This window comes from Macrobrachium nipponense, chromosome 30 (assembly GCF_015104395.2).
Source record: "Macrobrachium nipponense isolate FS-2020 chromosome 30, ASM1510439v2, whole genome shotgun sequence".
Classification (NCBI taxonomy): Eukaryota; Metazoa; Arthropoda; class Malacostraca; order Decapoda; family Palaemonidae; genus Macrobrachium; species Macrobrachium nipponense.
This window is the reverse complement of record NC_087218.1, coordinates 42,329,965-42,345,492: the sequence shown is the minus strand read 5'-3', so window position 1 is coordinate 42,345,492 and position 15,528 is coordinate 42,329,965. Positions and strand designations below refer to the sequence as shown.

General features: G+C 49.6%; 1 protein-coding gene across 1 annotated transcript in view; it reads right to left on the bottom strand.

Moving 5' to 3' along the window:
* The window catches only part of LOC135202471 (uncharacterized), a gene marked incomplete in the record, with an annotated part of 165,475 nt that overhangs the window by 68,382 nt on the left and 81,565 nt on the right, over positions 1-15,528 (bottom strand). The window contains 1 exon segment of the mRNA XM_064231879.1: positions 137-246. Within this exon segment, the coding sequence (XP_064087949.1) occupies positions 137-246 (110 nt within the window).

Here is a 15,528-nt window from a genome sequence, read left to right as displayed (position 1 = left end):
ATTGATTTTTCTACCCGGCCTCCTAAGGGTTAATGACCACACATAGTATGCAATTTATGTTAAATTAAAAAAATAAAAAAATAAATAAAGTGGTAACCCCCTATAGGGTTAAAGCACCAACAAATTAAAATCTTACCTTGGCTAACAAAATCATTTAGTCTACCAGGGGTAGCAATGACAATCTCTGACATTGCATTAAGTTTTTGAATCTGGTGTCTTTTATCACCTTGTCCATAACAACAGACACTGAAAAATAAAATACAACATTAGTAAATGGAACGTCATGACATTTATGTAAGACTAACACGCACTGAACACATGCATGCTTAATTGTTCTACAGAAATTCTGCTCCATACCTGAAATAACAGTTATCTGAAGACTTCCCTATTTGTACTTGGATGTTTGCAATGTAAATGTACTTCCACACCATGATACATTACATAAACAAACTAGAAAACTGCACAAAATAGTTTGTCCAAAACTCTACAACTGGAGCTTAAAAATGAAAAATGTTTAATCAATTTGTATTTTTCATAACTAGGAAACCTGCCTTAACATTAGGATAAATTATCTAGCGCCAGCTGGAAAACAGGCAAAATTAATAAAAAAAAAAAACCTGTGTACGCAAAGAACTATTGGCATCTGTGCTTGGTCACGAGCTATGTAGGAGCTACTACAATGCCTGGGGCATCTTGTTACTTTCTTATAGCCTTTGAAAGAGGACACATTTTGCTCTTTCTTTTTAAAGCAGGTTTAGTTTGCCCCCTTTACATTCATTACTGTGTTTCAGTGTTTGTGATTGCTGTAGGTTTACACAGGTAGTGGGTTATCATGGATCTTTTTACCTCGCCGATGAAGTTTTCTTCGGGATCTTACAGTAAGCAGAGGAAATGCCCGGATGTTAGTGGGCTTCCTTGTTTGAGATTTTTAAAATGACTATTTGTCGAAAATTGCATTTTTCCTAACTATACAAACCTGAGGTCCTTTAACAATAGGAAGGTAACTAGCGGCAGCTGGGATGGTCGTAAGCTTCGAACAAGGGGAGAACGGTAGTTAACTGCTTGTCCGATCGAGGTGAAGAATCACTTTTACTTTAGGCCCATGCAAAAAGTTGCAGAGTGAGGGGTGGCATGAGTGGGACTATATGTAAAGGACCTCAGTTTTTGTATAGTTTTGGAAAAATGCAATTTTTGACAAATTGTCATTTGTTCCAATAGGAAGACTCACTTATTGGTGGGAGGAATCAGAGTCTTTTTGGTGAACAGACTGGTGTTCGTCCAACCTTGGAATGTCTCCCTGGTCGTAAGAGCGAGGGAGGTGTCCAAGCCTCTGTCCGATTGATCGGGGTGTGCACCGCAGGATCAATGGTCAGACCTCTGAGCCAAGTACTAAGAGAAAGGCAAGCGTATCTTGTTGTACCAGCAAGCAAGAACTTGCTCCTTTACAAGAGCCAATGTAAAGTTATGGGTTTGTCTCAAGTAGGCATCCACTCCCTCCCCCTTGTTGGAGGAAGTGGAGGATATTTGCTTCTATCCCTAACTAAAGGGATAGATTGGGGCTCGGTCGAGTAGCTTACCTGCATCAAATTCCTTTCCAGCATGGTGACGACCGTGACCCTCTGCCCACAGGTAGAGGGAGAGAAAGATGGAGAAGAGAAGCCAGTCGTACTCTCATTCACACATTCATTCCTACAGTCACACCAGGAATCGATGCTGTTCTGCTGCTAGTGCTGGTAAGCTTACACAAAGTGTTTTGATCCAGCACCCCACAGGTCCCCCCCCCAAGGAAAAAAAGTTTATCCAAGGACTTGTGGGCAATATCCCGAAGGTAGAAGGACGTGAAGGTAGTCTGGTTGGCTCAGACACCTGCCTTCAGGACCTGCGCCACGGAGAAGTTCTTACGGAACGCCAAAGAGGGTCCAATACCTCTGACTTTGTGGGCTCTCGGTTGGAGCGTACGGATGTCGTCACTACCATCAGCCTCGTACGCTCTCCTGATCACCTCACATAGCCAGAAAGAAAGCGTATTCTTGGATACTTCTTTCTTGGTAACCCCAGTGCTAACGAAGAGGCGTCGACACTCAGGCCTGAGGTGTCGAGTCCTCTTCAGATAGCACCGTAGCGCCCTCACAGGACAAAGCAGCATCTCATCCGTATCGTTGTTGGTGAAATCCATTAGGGAGGGGATCGTGAAAGACTCGAACCTGTCGTCAGGGATCGACGGATTCTGAGTCTTAGCTACGAAGTTCGGGACGAAATCGAGCGTCACAGAATCCCAAAAACCCCATCCCCTGGAATGTTTAACATTGAAAGAAAGACCATGAAGTTCCTCTACTCTCTTCGCCGATGCCAGGGCCAGCAAGAAGAGGGTCTTGAGGGTCAGATCCCTGTCTGACGACTCTCGGAGTGGCTCGAATGGTCTGCGAGTCAAACTCCTAAGGACGAGAGTCACATCCCACTCAGGGGGCCCGAGTTCCCTGGGTGGGCAAGACCTTTCGAAGCTCCTCATAAGTAAGGAGATCTCGAACGAATTCGAGATGTCCAGTCCCCTCAGTTTTAGGACAAGAGCCAGGGGGGCTCTGTATCCTTTGACTGTGGGTACTGAGAGGAGCTTCTCTCGGCGAAGAAATACGAGGAAATCCGCTACCTGCTGAAGAGTGGCTCTGATAGGAGATAGAACCCCGTTACGACACCAACCAACCACAGAAGACGCCCACTTCCCCTGGTACACAGCTGCAGAGGACTGTCGGACGTGTCCAGCCATCTCTGTTGCTGCGCTACAAGAAAAGCCTCTCGTTCGCAAGAGATGGTGGATAACAGCCAGCCGTGAAGTTGTAGTGACTGGACTGCTCGGTGGTACCGTTCTACGTGTGGCTGGGCTAGAAGGTTGTGCCAGTGGGGCATCTCTCTCGGTTCTTCCACAAGAAGAGCCAGCAGGTCCGGATACCAAATGGCTTGAGGTCGTTTGGGAGCCACCAGGATCATCCTGAGATTGGGAGTGGCCAGCGCTCGGCTGATCCCTTTTCGAATCAGACAGAAGGGAGGAAAGGCGTAGACAAAGAGGTTGTCCCAGGGGTGTTGAAGAGCGTCCTCTGCAGCTGCCCATGGGTCCCGGCACGGCTGAACAAAAACCTGGAGTTTGTTGTTGTCCCCCCGGTGGCGAACAGGCCTATGACTGGACGCCCCCCCCACAGGTTGAAGAGCCTTTCCGCCACTTCTGGGTGTAGAGACCACTCGGTTTCCTATCACCTGATCCCGACGGCTGAGCTGTTTTGTCTGCTACTACATTCCTCTAGCCTGGAATGTAGCGTGCTGACAGCTCTATTGAGTGAGCCGTGGCCCACTCGTGCACCTTCACCGTCAACTGGTGTAGCGGAGAGTACACTAGGCCCCCCTGCTTGTTGACGTATGCCACTACTGTGGTGTTGTCGCACATCAACACCACTGAGTGTCCCACCAAGCGGTCCTGGAATTCTTGGAGAGCGTAGAACGCCGCCTTGAGTTCCAGGACATTGATGTGAAGGTGCTTGTCGTGATGTCCAACAACACCTGCAGCCAGCAACTCCTCCAGGTATGCGCCCCATCCCTCGGTTGATGCGTCTGGAAACAGCAACATCTCCAGTGGGGGGGGGGGGGGGGAGAGAGAGAGAGAGGAGAGAGAGAGAGAGAGAGAGAGAGAGAGAGAGAGAGAGAGAGAGAGAGAGAGAGAGAGAGTGCGTAGAGGTTTCCTGTCGTCGAGCCACCACGGGGACACGGGGAAGAAGTAAGGTGGATCCTTTACCTGTGACCAACTCTCCCTTAGTCTCAAGTGACGACAGGTGGCCGATCACGACTTGCCATTGCTGAGCTGCCTGTTCCTGCCGAGACAGGAACCGGCCGGCTGCCTCCCTGAATCTGCTGATCCTCAAGTCTGCAGGGCGGACTTGAGCTGCCACCGTATCGATCAGCATACACAGGTACTTCATCTTCTGCTTGGGTTTTCGAGATCGGACTTCTCGTAGTTCATCACGATCCCCAGGATCGCAGACCAAAACTTGAGAATCGATCCCTGTCCTGCAGCAACTGCGAGCAGCAGCTCGCCAGGACCAGCCAATCGTCGAGATACCTCAAAAGACGTATCCCGTGCGAATGGGCCCAAGCAGACACCAGTGAACACTCGCGTGGAACACCTGTGGGGCGGTTGACAGACCGAAGCAAGTGCCCTGAATTGGTACACCGTCCCGTCGAAGATGAAGCGGAGGTACTTTTCTGGAGGACTGATGGATGGGTATTTGAAAATACGCCGTCTTCCCAGTCCAACTGAAAGACCCCATGAAAAAAAAATCGTTCCGCCCCTGATGGAGTCGAGGCACGGAAACCCCCGTGCCGTCTCCATCGTGAACCGAGTCTGGCGAACAAATCGGTTCAGGGGAGAGAGATCTATCACCGGGCGCCAGCCCCCGATGCCTTCTCCACTAAGAAAAGGCGGCTGTAAAAGCCTGGTGACCGATCTACTTACGATTTCTCTACAGCTCGTTTTGGTCGGTTGATCCTCCTGCCGAAGAGCGTTGTCCTTTGAAGAACCTTGGACAATAAGTCTGAAGATGGACCGGGTTGGAGGTGAGGGGTGGCCGAGATTCGAAGGACGTCTACTATCCAGGTCTCGGCACCGTAGCGCTGCCAAGTTGCCCAATGGCTCGCTAGGCACCCCCCCACTTCCGGCAGCAGGTGAGAGGGAACGCTGTCCCCTAGAGTTTCCCACCTCGCTTCGAACTTCTTCCCCCCCCACAACCTCCTCGGGGAAAGGAGGGCTGGTTACGGCCTCCTCTACCAGAAGTTGAAGCAGGAAGAGTCTTTCCTCGGGGCTTCGATGGAGCAGCCGCCTTAGCAGCCGAGGAAGCGCTAGCTAAACTCTTAGGCTTAGCCGCAGTAGCGCGAGGTTGCCCAGAAACCTTCGAGACTGCCTGGTGAACCAGACGGTCACTGTCATGAGTGCGCCGTCTTTCCACCGCAGCGTCCACCATCTCTTCAGGAAAGAGAGCGGAGGAACTCTTCATAGGTCCATTACGGAGTCCATTTACCGCCTCACGCCCAGCCCCCTTGGCTACTCGTGTAAGGACAGCATCCCTACGACGGAGAACCAAGTTGGCCCACAGGTTTGCCATCTGATGGGCGAGGTAGGAGATGGCCCTACCTCCAGACTGGCACAGTCTCCTGAAATCGGGGTCGTCTTTGAGGGCAGAGCCCCCAGAGTCGGCCGCGACTTTGGATACTGTGAGGGACCACAGATCCATAGCGGTAGCTTCCAGGCCCAGTGCCTCCTGCTGCGAGAACCACAAGTTCTCCAACAGGAGCTGCTGCAGGGACACACCTGGAGTTAGCCTAGCTAGCTCCGGGTTAACCTGTTTGGGCGGTATTGGATCCTCTGAAGGCACGTAGAATTTCCGCTGTCGCTGCAGAGGAGGAGGAAGTAGCTTGGAAGACCGTCCTGACTTCAGCGAATCCTCTCGTCCTGAGACGAAATTCTCCACCTGGTCAAGGACTGAGGTCCTGCAAGCTTCTGAATCGCGGCAGCCCCACCGTCAATTTGGGTCCCTCTTCGGGCCCCAAAATGACGGTCGAGCCGGGACGTGGGCTCAGATGGTGGGAGCGGCGATCCTTCCCCCAGGTCGTTGTGCCGACGAATCAGCGCAATAACCTGGGCAAAGTTCCTCTGGATCTCAGGAGTTACAGCGTCCTGAGGAGTAGGACCGTCCAGTCCCTCCAACAAAAGCAGCTCTCGAGACCCTCCTCCTTCAGAAGGAGGACCAGCAACAGACCCCTGACGGTCCCCTTCAACCACTTGCGCGTACGACCTGGCTGGTCCTAAGACCATACCTGGCACGTGCGGCGTCGTGACGGGATCGTGAGCGGCGCACCTCTCACGATCACTCCTAGCTACCTCGCTCTTCCCGGCGTATCCTGAGGAAGTTGACGCTCCCCCCCCGCTCGCTGGCAGGACCAGCGTACGTGGGGGGCTGCAGCCGATCACCAACCCGCAGTGGGGATCGATCTGCAGGCCTGGCCGTGCCGCTCACCTGTGGCGAGCGGCTCGACTGAGCACGTCGACCCCGGTCCCATGCGTCAGACGAGCTGCTGCTGGTCGCCCTATCCGCCCGGTCCCTGTGGCAGCGGCGGTCAGGTGACCTGCAGAGCTCGCTTTCGTGGTGAGACCGGTGAGCGTCCTCGCGGCGCGTCAAACCGCTGGTACCGTCAGTCGAGGGGACCTCTTCCCAGCCTCAACCCGTGGCCGGTCAGAGACCGTCATGTCCACCCGAGGTACCGGCTGGTTGCTGCGAGAGCGGCCGCTGGCCTGGCGAGTCACCTGAGCGGCTCTCGACAGTCTTCTGCTCCGTGCCTCGGCCTTGACGCTGAGCGAACTCGGGCGTCTTAACTTTGGCTGCACGATCTCCCGAAGGAGACCGTACACTCGGAACTTCTCGCGGACGAGAAGCCGAGCCGGTACCTGGCTTAGCAGCAGAGCTACCAAGACCAGGCGAGGGTGTACCAGCGGTAGCCAGCACACCCTTGGTCCCGGACTTCTTCTTCTCAGAAGAGGAGACAGGGCCCCGTTCCTGAAGGAACAGGAGGACCAGCAGAAGAACCCCCCGTCACACCGGAGTGAGACGAGCCCTTCGAAGGTCCCGAAGGAGCCTTCTTAGGGGGGAGGAGGCAGCCTTCTTCTTCTTCGGCTTGGAAGCCTTAGAAGTCGAAGGGGGAGAGGCGGCAGCAGACGACGAAGAAGACGATGAAGACGACGACGACACCTTCCTCTTCTTCTTCCTCTTCTTCGTCAGCTCTCTCAGGACGGACGTCAGGTCTTCCATCCAGGCCGGAGCCGGGGCAATTGCCGAAGCAACACGGCCCGACTGCACCTGTCCGGAAAGACCTGAGTCTGGGCAGCACTTCCATGACGAGACACGACGTGGGCAGGGGCGAAAGGCAAAAAACCGGCCAGGCACGACAGGAACGTCAACAGCAGGAGCAGCAACAACAGGAACAGCAGGAACAGCAACAGCAGGAGCATCACGCACAGCAAGCCTCACAGGAGCAGCGCGAGCGGCTGGGCCAGCAACAACATCGGCGACAGGTACGGCAGGTACAGCACCATAATCAGGCATCCCAGGCGTCTTACAGTCAGCCACCGTCATCCTAGGAACAGGCGGCAGGTCCAGGGGAGAACTCTTTGGGCAGCGAAAGTCCGGGGTCGGCAGCACAAAGAAACCAGATGGAAAGTGGCACCGCCCCTTCCTTAGGCACGGCAGCGATCGGCATTTGGATCGATGCTGTCGGGGTCACCGAAGCAACGTGCTGCGTATACACCAAATGCGGAGGGGCGGCGTACCCTGGAGTAGACAAGGAAGTCGTTGTAGTGGTAACCACTCCATGAGTAACCACTGCCGACCCCGCCAACCGCTGAATTAAGCCCTGGATACTGGGGGCGCCCTGCAGTCCCAACGACGCCCACACCTGCCCAAGGTCGTCACTCACAGAAGGCACACCTGAGGGAGGAAAAGTCAGGTCAGTTAGAGGGGCACCCTCGCGCTTGGGGGAGGACGAACCCCACCCAGAGCGGACGGAAGACCCCGAATACAATTGAACATCCGGGTATCGGGCGCCCTCCTCCACACTCGACGGATCGAGTGAGGAGCAGGACTCTGAAACCCGCCCCGCAGGGGAAGGCGTGAACCGTGAGGGGTGAGCTGGGGGCAGGAAGGATGACGAGGTATCCGTCACCAAAGGAGTAGCTGGAGAGCTTTCCGACGACTCCCTGGCTGGTCTACGCCTCTTCCTACCCTCATACAGCACCCACTGCGCCTCGGACCAATTATCACATACATTGCATGGATGGCCCGGGAGCATTCACGCCCCCGGCACCGAGAACACAATTCATGAGGATCAATCTCTGGGAATGAGCGAAAGCCGCAGCATTTACGCCCCTCCAGCCCGGGACACACTCTACGGGCCGACCGGGGGGCGCGGCGAAAGCTCCATTTCCAGATCCATAATTCACTTCACAAAATTCAATTAATAATGAAAAAATGAACAGAGTACTTACAATTTCATTCACAACCAACTAAACAAACCAGAGAAGAAATTGTAAACTTTCAAAGCACACAACGAAATAGCGGGCAGAGAGCGATGACGAGCACGTCCTGTCACACCACGGCCGAAAGCAAAAGTGGTTCTTCACCTCTCGCGCGCACGATCGGACAAGCAGTTAACTACCGTTCTCCCCTTGTTCGAAGCTTACAACCATCCCAGCTGCCGCTAGTTACCTTCCTATTGTTAAAGGACCGAGGGTTTGTATTACGTATCGGAACAAATAGGTGTCTAGGATCCACACCAAACGTGTAGTAGGTGCAGAGAAATTTATGTAGTTATTAATCTTTGTTCAATGTGTCATTTTTGGTTAGTGGAACGATGGAAAAAAAATTATGAAAAGGGTCAGTACAGCAGAAAGGAGACGCCGCCATCTTTGGATAACCAAGCGCCTTTAACATCCTTTGTTCTGGCTAGTTATGATGCTGATCCATGTGTTTCTTTGCCTATATTACATGCTTCCCATACCCCTTCACGTTGGGTTTTAGTGACAATTTTCATTAAAGGAGAGATTCCCCAGTACTATGTCTAGAACAAATCTACATTAAAAATGACAAATTTGTAACTTTTGTATTTTTCATAACTAACACACCTGAGGTCTTAACATTAGGATTTACTAGCGCCAAGCTGGAAACCAGTAGAATTAAATTTAAACTTGTGCAATCCAGGGACTATTGGCATCTATACCAGGTCAAAGGGCATGTATACCCAGAATGCCCACGGATTTGTGTGACCCGCCAGTTATACTTCTAACCCAGTTTAAGTCTGCTAGAGGGGTGGTTCTGGGCCTTTAACTGTTAAGACCTCAAGTTTGTTACTTATGAAAAATACAAATTAGTTACAAATTTGTCATTTGTTCATATACGAAACAAACCTTCGTTCTTAACATTAGGATAGACTTACTTATTAGAGGGAGGTAAATCTCTAACTGACTGGGAGTTTGCCACCTATATCCATTTCCGAATATAAGGAAATCTATTGGTTTCCCTCACTGGGTGCTGGTATCATGCCATGGTTTATAAACTATAAGAAAATAGAGGACCCTCCTTTCTCATAAAAAACTCTTGTCCCTTGTATCTGGATCTACCATCACCCCTCCCTTCTCTATTACTGAGAGGGGTGTGTTGCTACTGAAAAGTATAGTATACTCTAACATAACTTTACAGTATGGCTGACCACCTCACCTGCATCTAGTCCGTTCCAGCTCATGATGGTACTCTCCTTCATACTCATGATGGTACTCTCCTAGGGCCAATAAGAAGACTGTCTTCAGGGTCAGGCTCCTATCTGTGGACTGCCTTAGTGGTTCGTAGGGGGGTTTTGTCAGACTACTCAGTACCATGGTCAAATCCCAATCTGGGGTATTCAGTTCCTTTGTCGAACATGACTGCTCAAAGCTCTTCATCAACATGGCCAACTCCCATGAAGATGAAATGTTCACAGCTTTCACGCGTAAGACCGAGGCTAAAGCAGCCCTGTACCCCTTCACCGCAGATACAGACATATGCCTTTTTGTCCCGAGATATATCAGAAAGTCTGCTAATTGCTGAATAGTGGTACCGAGTGGAGACAAGTTCCCTCTACGACACCAATCACAGTATGCCGACCATTTTCCCTGGTATACTGCTGCCGATGACTTTCTATTTCCTGCCATCTGCACTGTTGCTTTTTGCAAAAACCCTCTCGCTCTCAAGAGATACTCGACAGTCTCCACCCGTGAAGTGATAGGGACTTCAGTGACTGGTGGTACCTCTCCATGTGCGGCTGACATAGCAGGTTGTTCCATGGGCGTAACTCTCTCGGCACGTCTATCAGGAGTTCCAAGAGGTCCGGAAACCATTTTGCCTTTGGCCATAACAGAGCTACCAGAGTCATTCTGAGGTTCTGAGACTGCATTACCCTGTTCAGAACCTGACGGATTAGACAAAATGGAGGAAATACGTAGACGTCCAGATTGTCCCATGGGTGTTGTAGCGCATCTTCTGCTACTGCCTCTACGTCTGGGACTACCGAACAATACACTCCCAACTTTTTGTTGTACCCGATTGCGAATAGGTCTATGATCGGCCTTTCCCGCAACATGAGCATTCTGTCCACTACTTGTTGGTGCAAGGACCACTCCATTCCCAGGATCTGATCCCTGCGGCTCAACTTGTCAGCCACTATGTTTCTTTTTCCCGGAATATATCTGGCCCTGATGTCTACTACATTCTCTAAAGCCCACTGATGAAGTTGAACGGTCATCACATGTAATTGTCGAGACACTAGACCTCCTTGTTTGTTTATGTAAGCTACAACTGTGGTGTTGTCAGACATCAAAACCACTGATTGCCCCTGCACCCTCTCCTGGAATTCCTGTAGTGCTAGAAACGCTGCTTTTAACTCCAGCACATTTATATGGAGTTTTCTGTCCTCGCCGCTTCATTTTGCTGAAACCACCAGCTCCTCCATATGCACTCCCCAACCTTCTAGTGACACATCTGAGAACAACAGGAGATCCGGGGAGGGTTGCTGAAGGGGAACACCCACTGTCAGATTGTTGTCCTGCATCCACCACAGCAAGTCTTTCCTCACTTCTGCCGACAAGGGAATCTGCTTGTACGGGTGATCTACTATTGGTGACCAAAACTCCTTCATCCTCCATCGTAGAGATCGAAGGTGTAACCTCCCTTGTGGTACTAGCTTCTCCAAGGAAGTTAGAACTTCCCGTACTACCTGTCACTGTTTTGCTGGCTATGTTTGTTTTTCCAGAAAGGCATTCACCACTTGTTTGCATTTCTCTACTCTCTGGTCTGTCAGGAATACTTTGGCTTTTATTGTGTCAAAAACCATTCCCAGATACACCAGCCGTTGACTTGGATCCAACTGCGACTTCTCCTGATTTATCACAATGCCTAAGCTGTGACAAAACTGTAGAAAGGTCACCCTGTCTGAGTAATTTCTCTCCGGACTTTGCTATCACCAGCCAATCATCTAGATATCTTATTAGTCTGATCCCCTGAGCATAGGCCCATGTCAACACGAGAGTGAACACTCTTGTAAAAACTTGAGGAGATGTTGTCAATCCAAAGCACAGAACTTTGAACTCGAAAACTTTCTCTGCAAGACTGAAGCAGAGAAATTTCCTGGAAGACTTGATGGACTGGGATCTGAAAGTATACGTCTTTCAAGTTGATCATCAGCATAAAGTCCTTAATCCTGACTGCTTGTAGAACAGTCTTTGGTGTTTTCATTTTGAATCTGGTTTTTCTTATAGACAGATTCACAGTTGACAGATCTATTACTGTCCTCCAGTCCCCACTGGCTTTGGGTACAAGGAAAATCCTGCTGCAAAACCCCTTTGACGGAATGGATACTTGCTCCACAGCCCCTTTTTCCATCATCTTCTTCACTTCCTCTTGCAGAATAAAAGCCTTCTGAGGTTCTTGAACATAAGCGAGGTGAGGTAATGGCTGTTCTGTCAAGGGTGGGGATACTTCGAATGGAATCAAATACCCGACCCTGAGAACATCCACCACCCACTGCTCTGCTCCCAGTTTCTGCCACACCTTCCAGTGATTTGCCAGGCTGAGTGATGAGAGGCGCCTATCCTATAGTCTTGAGCCCCTTCCTCTTCCCCTAATCCCCCTTCCTCTGTTATTTCTATTGTGAAAGGGCCAATGAGTTAACTTCTTTGGGGAAGAGGGTTTCCTTGCTCTATTAGGGATGTTACATCTCACTGGCTTCTTCCGAGGTATTTGCTGCTGCCTTACCCTCCATAGGATTAGCCTGACTGTTAGATGTTTTCCTAACTGCTTGCTGTACCAATCTATCGTTAGTGTCCATCCTTCTTCTATCTATAACCTCTTCTAGTATGGCCTCTGGCAACAGCAATTGCAACTAGCAGGGAATCCAAAATCAACAGTGCAACTTAGTCTAGCCAAAGCTGCATCCCTTCTCATTAACAGGATATTTGCCCAAACATTGGCACTTAAATTTGTCAAGTACGCAATTGCTTTGGCACCTGATTGTAGTAATCTAATTGATTCATCCACTACTTTTCTTGTCACTTCCGAGTATACAATCTTCGCAACTGCTGTCGACCAAAGATCCAGCCAAGAAGCAGTCTGAAAGACAGAAGAAGCTGTTGCTTCTAACGTAGCAACCTCTTGGCAAATCATCGAAGGGCATTCCATTTTAACTTGATCTAAGGTTAATCCAGGCTTTAACCTTACCACATTTGGGTTAATCTGTCTTGATAGTAAAGGAACCGTCTGTGTCGTATAATATCTGTGCGTTTACATGTTGTAAAACGGACTCCGCATTTTTGAACAAGGTAATTCATACGACACCTTGGTATCCTTTTTCACCCCAAATGCCATGTCTATCCCCGAAGGAAGCATACTGGCAGGTGTTTCTGTTCTCTCTGAAAGGTTATTGAATTGACGAATCAAATCAATCACCCCTGCATACGAAGCCAGAAACTCTTGGTTCTCTCCTTCCTCCGGTTCTAGCATACTGTGCTCAGCCACAGGAGATGCTATCTCACTCCTATCCCCTGACAAACGTCCGGGTGCTTTGTGGCCGTCTTTGATCTCTGATGACCGCTGACTGCTCGATCCCGAACAGTCAGCAGGAGAACGAGACCACCTCACTCATCTGCTCGCAACCGAGCTCACTTCCTCTCCATGACGATTAATATCGTCTCCAACGACCGTCGGAGAATTCGGCCTTGATTCTTCATTTAAGCGGACAACGCCTTCCACCAACGTATCAGATGAGGTTGCCAACTCACTATTCTTCGACCTTTTAATAGGAGCCTTATCATCTTTTCTAAGTATTTAAAAAGGTCTATCAGGCGAAACCGGTATCTGTGCTCTATCCTTTGCTGCACTTTTCACCTTCGTCAATTTCGCCAACGACACTGTAGTTTTTCTTTGACTCTTTGTAGTCTCTACTGGCAACTCTGCGTCGGCCGCTATCCCATCGGCCGTCGATTCACTCGCTTGTTCGGACTCTTGTAAACGGCTTCTTCCTCTAGCTTTGAGCTTACCAGCCACTGACTTCTTGCCTTTCTTGCTGACTGGGATGTGACAGTCCTGGCCCGAAAGATGAAGAAGAATTCACTCTTCTCCTCTTGGCCCGAGGATCAGTCGCGAAATCCAGTATCCTACAACGCTTGACTGGTACACGCTGTGACGTCATCAAACTTAGTAATGAAGCCAAGCTAGAGGAAGAAGACGAATCCCGCCTTTTCTTTTTGTCTTTCTTATTAATTTTCTTCTCTAGATCCTGTAATTTCTTCATTACAGTGTGTACTACCGATTCAGAAAGCAAATTTGAGTCCGGATGCAGTGAATCAGACTGAAAATCAATAGGCTGTGACGTCATCGCGTCTGCCATGTCGGTGTGTGACATCTCTTGTAGGGAGAGACTGGGCTCCTGCTGCTGGCATCCCCGCGTTTGCAGCAAAACTACTCCTAACGTTCTACATCGCCGTAACTAATGAAGTTGTTGGCGTAGCCACGGCATTATTTCCCATAAAGTGCAAGCCCGAGGGATGAGAAATATTCAGCGCTGCCGGATTCTGCTGGAACCGTGACCCCATACAATGCGACAGCAAACCTTCCAAGGTTGATACGCCTGGAAGGCCTAGCGCCGCCCACGTACCTTCCATCCTGTTCGAGTCGGGAGCAGGCACCTGGAACAAAGATGGCGATGCTCCCCCACTCCCTGCTGGGAACAACGGAGCGTAAATGTTATGCATCAAATTACCCAAAACCCCTCCTGGCGTTTCTGATAACGAACCACTAGGAGAAACAGAAGAGGTATGGGACAAATCAAAGGCAGGTGGTGAAACATATGGAGCAGTCTGGTGTATGGCCTTTCTCATAAAACTTCCTCCACTGCTCCACCGACCAACCACAACAAACAGAACAAGGATCACTAATTGTACATACACTTTCTCTGCACCTACTACACGTTGGGTGAGGATCCGTCGACACTGAAGTTAGGAATCTTGAACATGGAAAGCACCTGACTCCAGGACATTTCCTTTGTCTTGTCTTCAAAACAGAAGAAGATCCCAACGCCGATACAAAACACACCATCTCACCACTTACACACTCTTACAGCTCACACCCACACTGAGCACACTCAGAGAAAGAGAATTAATAAGAGAAATGAAAGTGAAATGGATAAAAACGGGCAAACTAAAACCGGCTTTAAACAGATAGACAGAGAACACGTCCTATCTTAAAGGCGGTAGAAAGATAACTGGCGGGTCACACGACGCCGTGGGCATTCTGGGTATACATGCCCCGTGACCTGGTATAGATGCCAATAGTCCCTGGATCGCACATGTTTAATTTTAATTCTACCGGTTTCCAGCTTGGCGCTAGTAAATCCTAATGCTGAGACCGAAGGTTTGTTTCGTATATGAACAAAAGGATATTATTGCTAGCCACCACTAGGTTTATCAAAATACTATGGAGTATAGAGCTATTTTCTGATGGCATAAAACTACATTGCTGAGTATGGTTGCATCGAAGCCTCAACAGTTTATAAAGTCATACCTGAAACATACCTCTATAATCCATACCTTTTACTTTTTAGTTTGATAAAGCTTGCAGTGGCTAGTGAAGGCTCCTTTTTCATGTACTAGGGTTGTCCGTAAAATAAGATTCCCAAGGAGCTGCAGTCACGAGGAGCACTGTTACGCGGGATCCGGCGACACTGGCATGTACCTTGGTTTCCCCATCCCCCACCCCCCTTCGAGCTGTCTGCGACGTTCAGCCTTGGCTCGCCAGACATTACAGATGGAGCTCCAACTTGCTTCTCCTGCCAGGTGTGAATTACGATCTGCAATTCATTTTTAGTGTGCAAAAAACATGTGTGAAGTCTACGGAGAAACATGTGCACAAATGTGCAGAGAACTCAAAGCCGGACATACAGACGCCCATGACGAACAGCAGTCTGGACGCCCATCGGTTTCGGGTGAAACGATTGGGAAAGTGGAAGAAACAATGCTGAAAGATCAAGGGTGACGGTTCGGGAGCTCTGTGAGATGATCACTGATGTCAGCAAGAGCTGCATTAACAAAATTTTGACAGACCATTTAGGGTATGCCATCTCTTCCCTGAATTGAAAAAATACCTGGGTGGGACGCATTTCAGAACCGGAGAGGAGCTGAAAGAAGAGGTTTTAAGCTATCTTCGCAGCTCAGAGGGAGAGTTCTAAGTTCAGGCATAAAGAAGATGGTACACCGCATGCAAATATGCATGAAACTCAACGGCGATTATGTCAAAAAATAGGAAAAAGTCTAAGCTTTCCAAAAATGTATTATTCAATACCAATAAACAAGTTTTCATTGTGAAAAATCTTTAGGAACCTTATTTTACAGTCAACCCTCATATAATAAATTTCTTC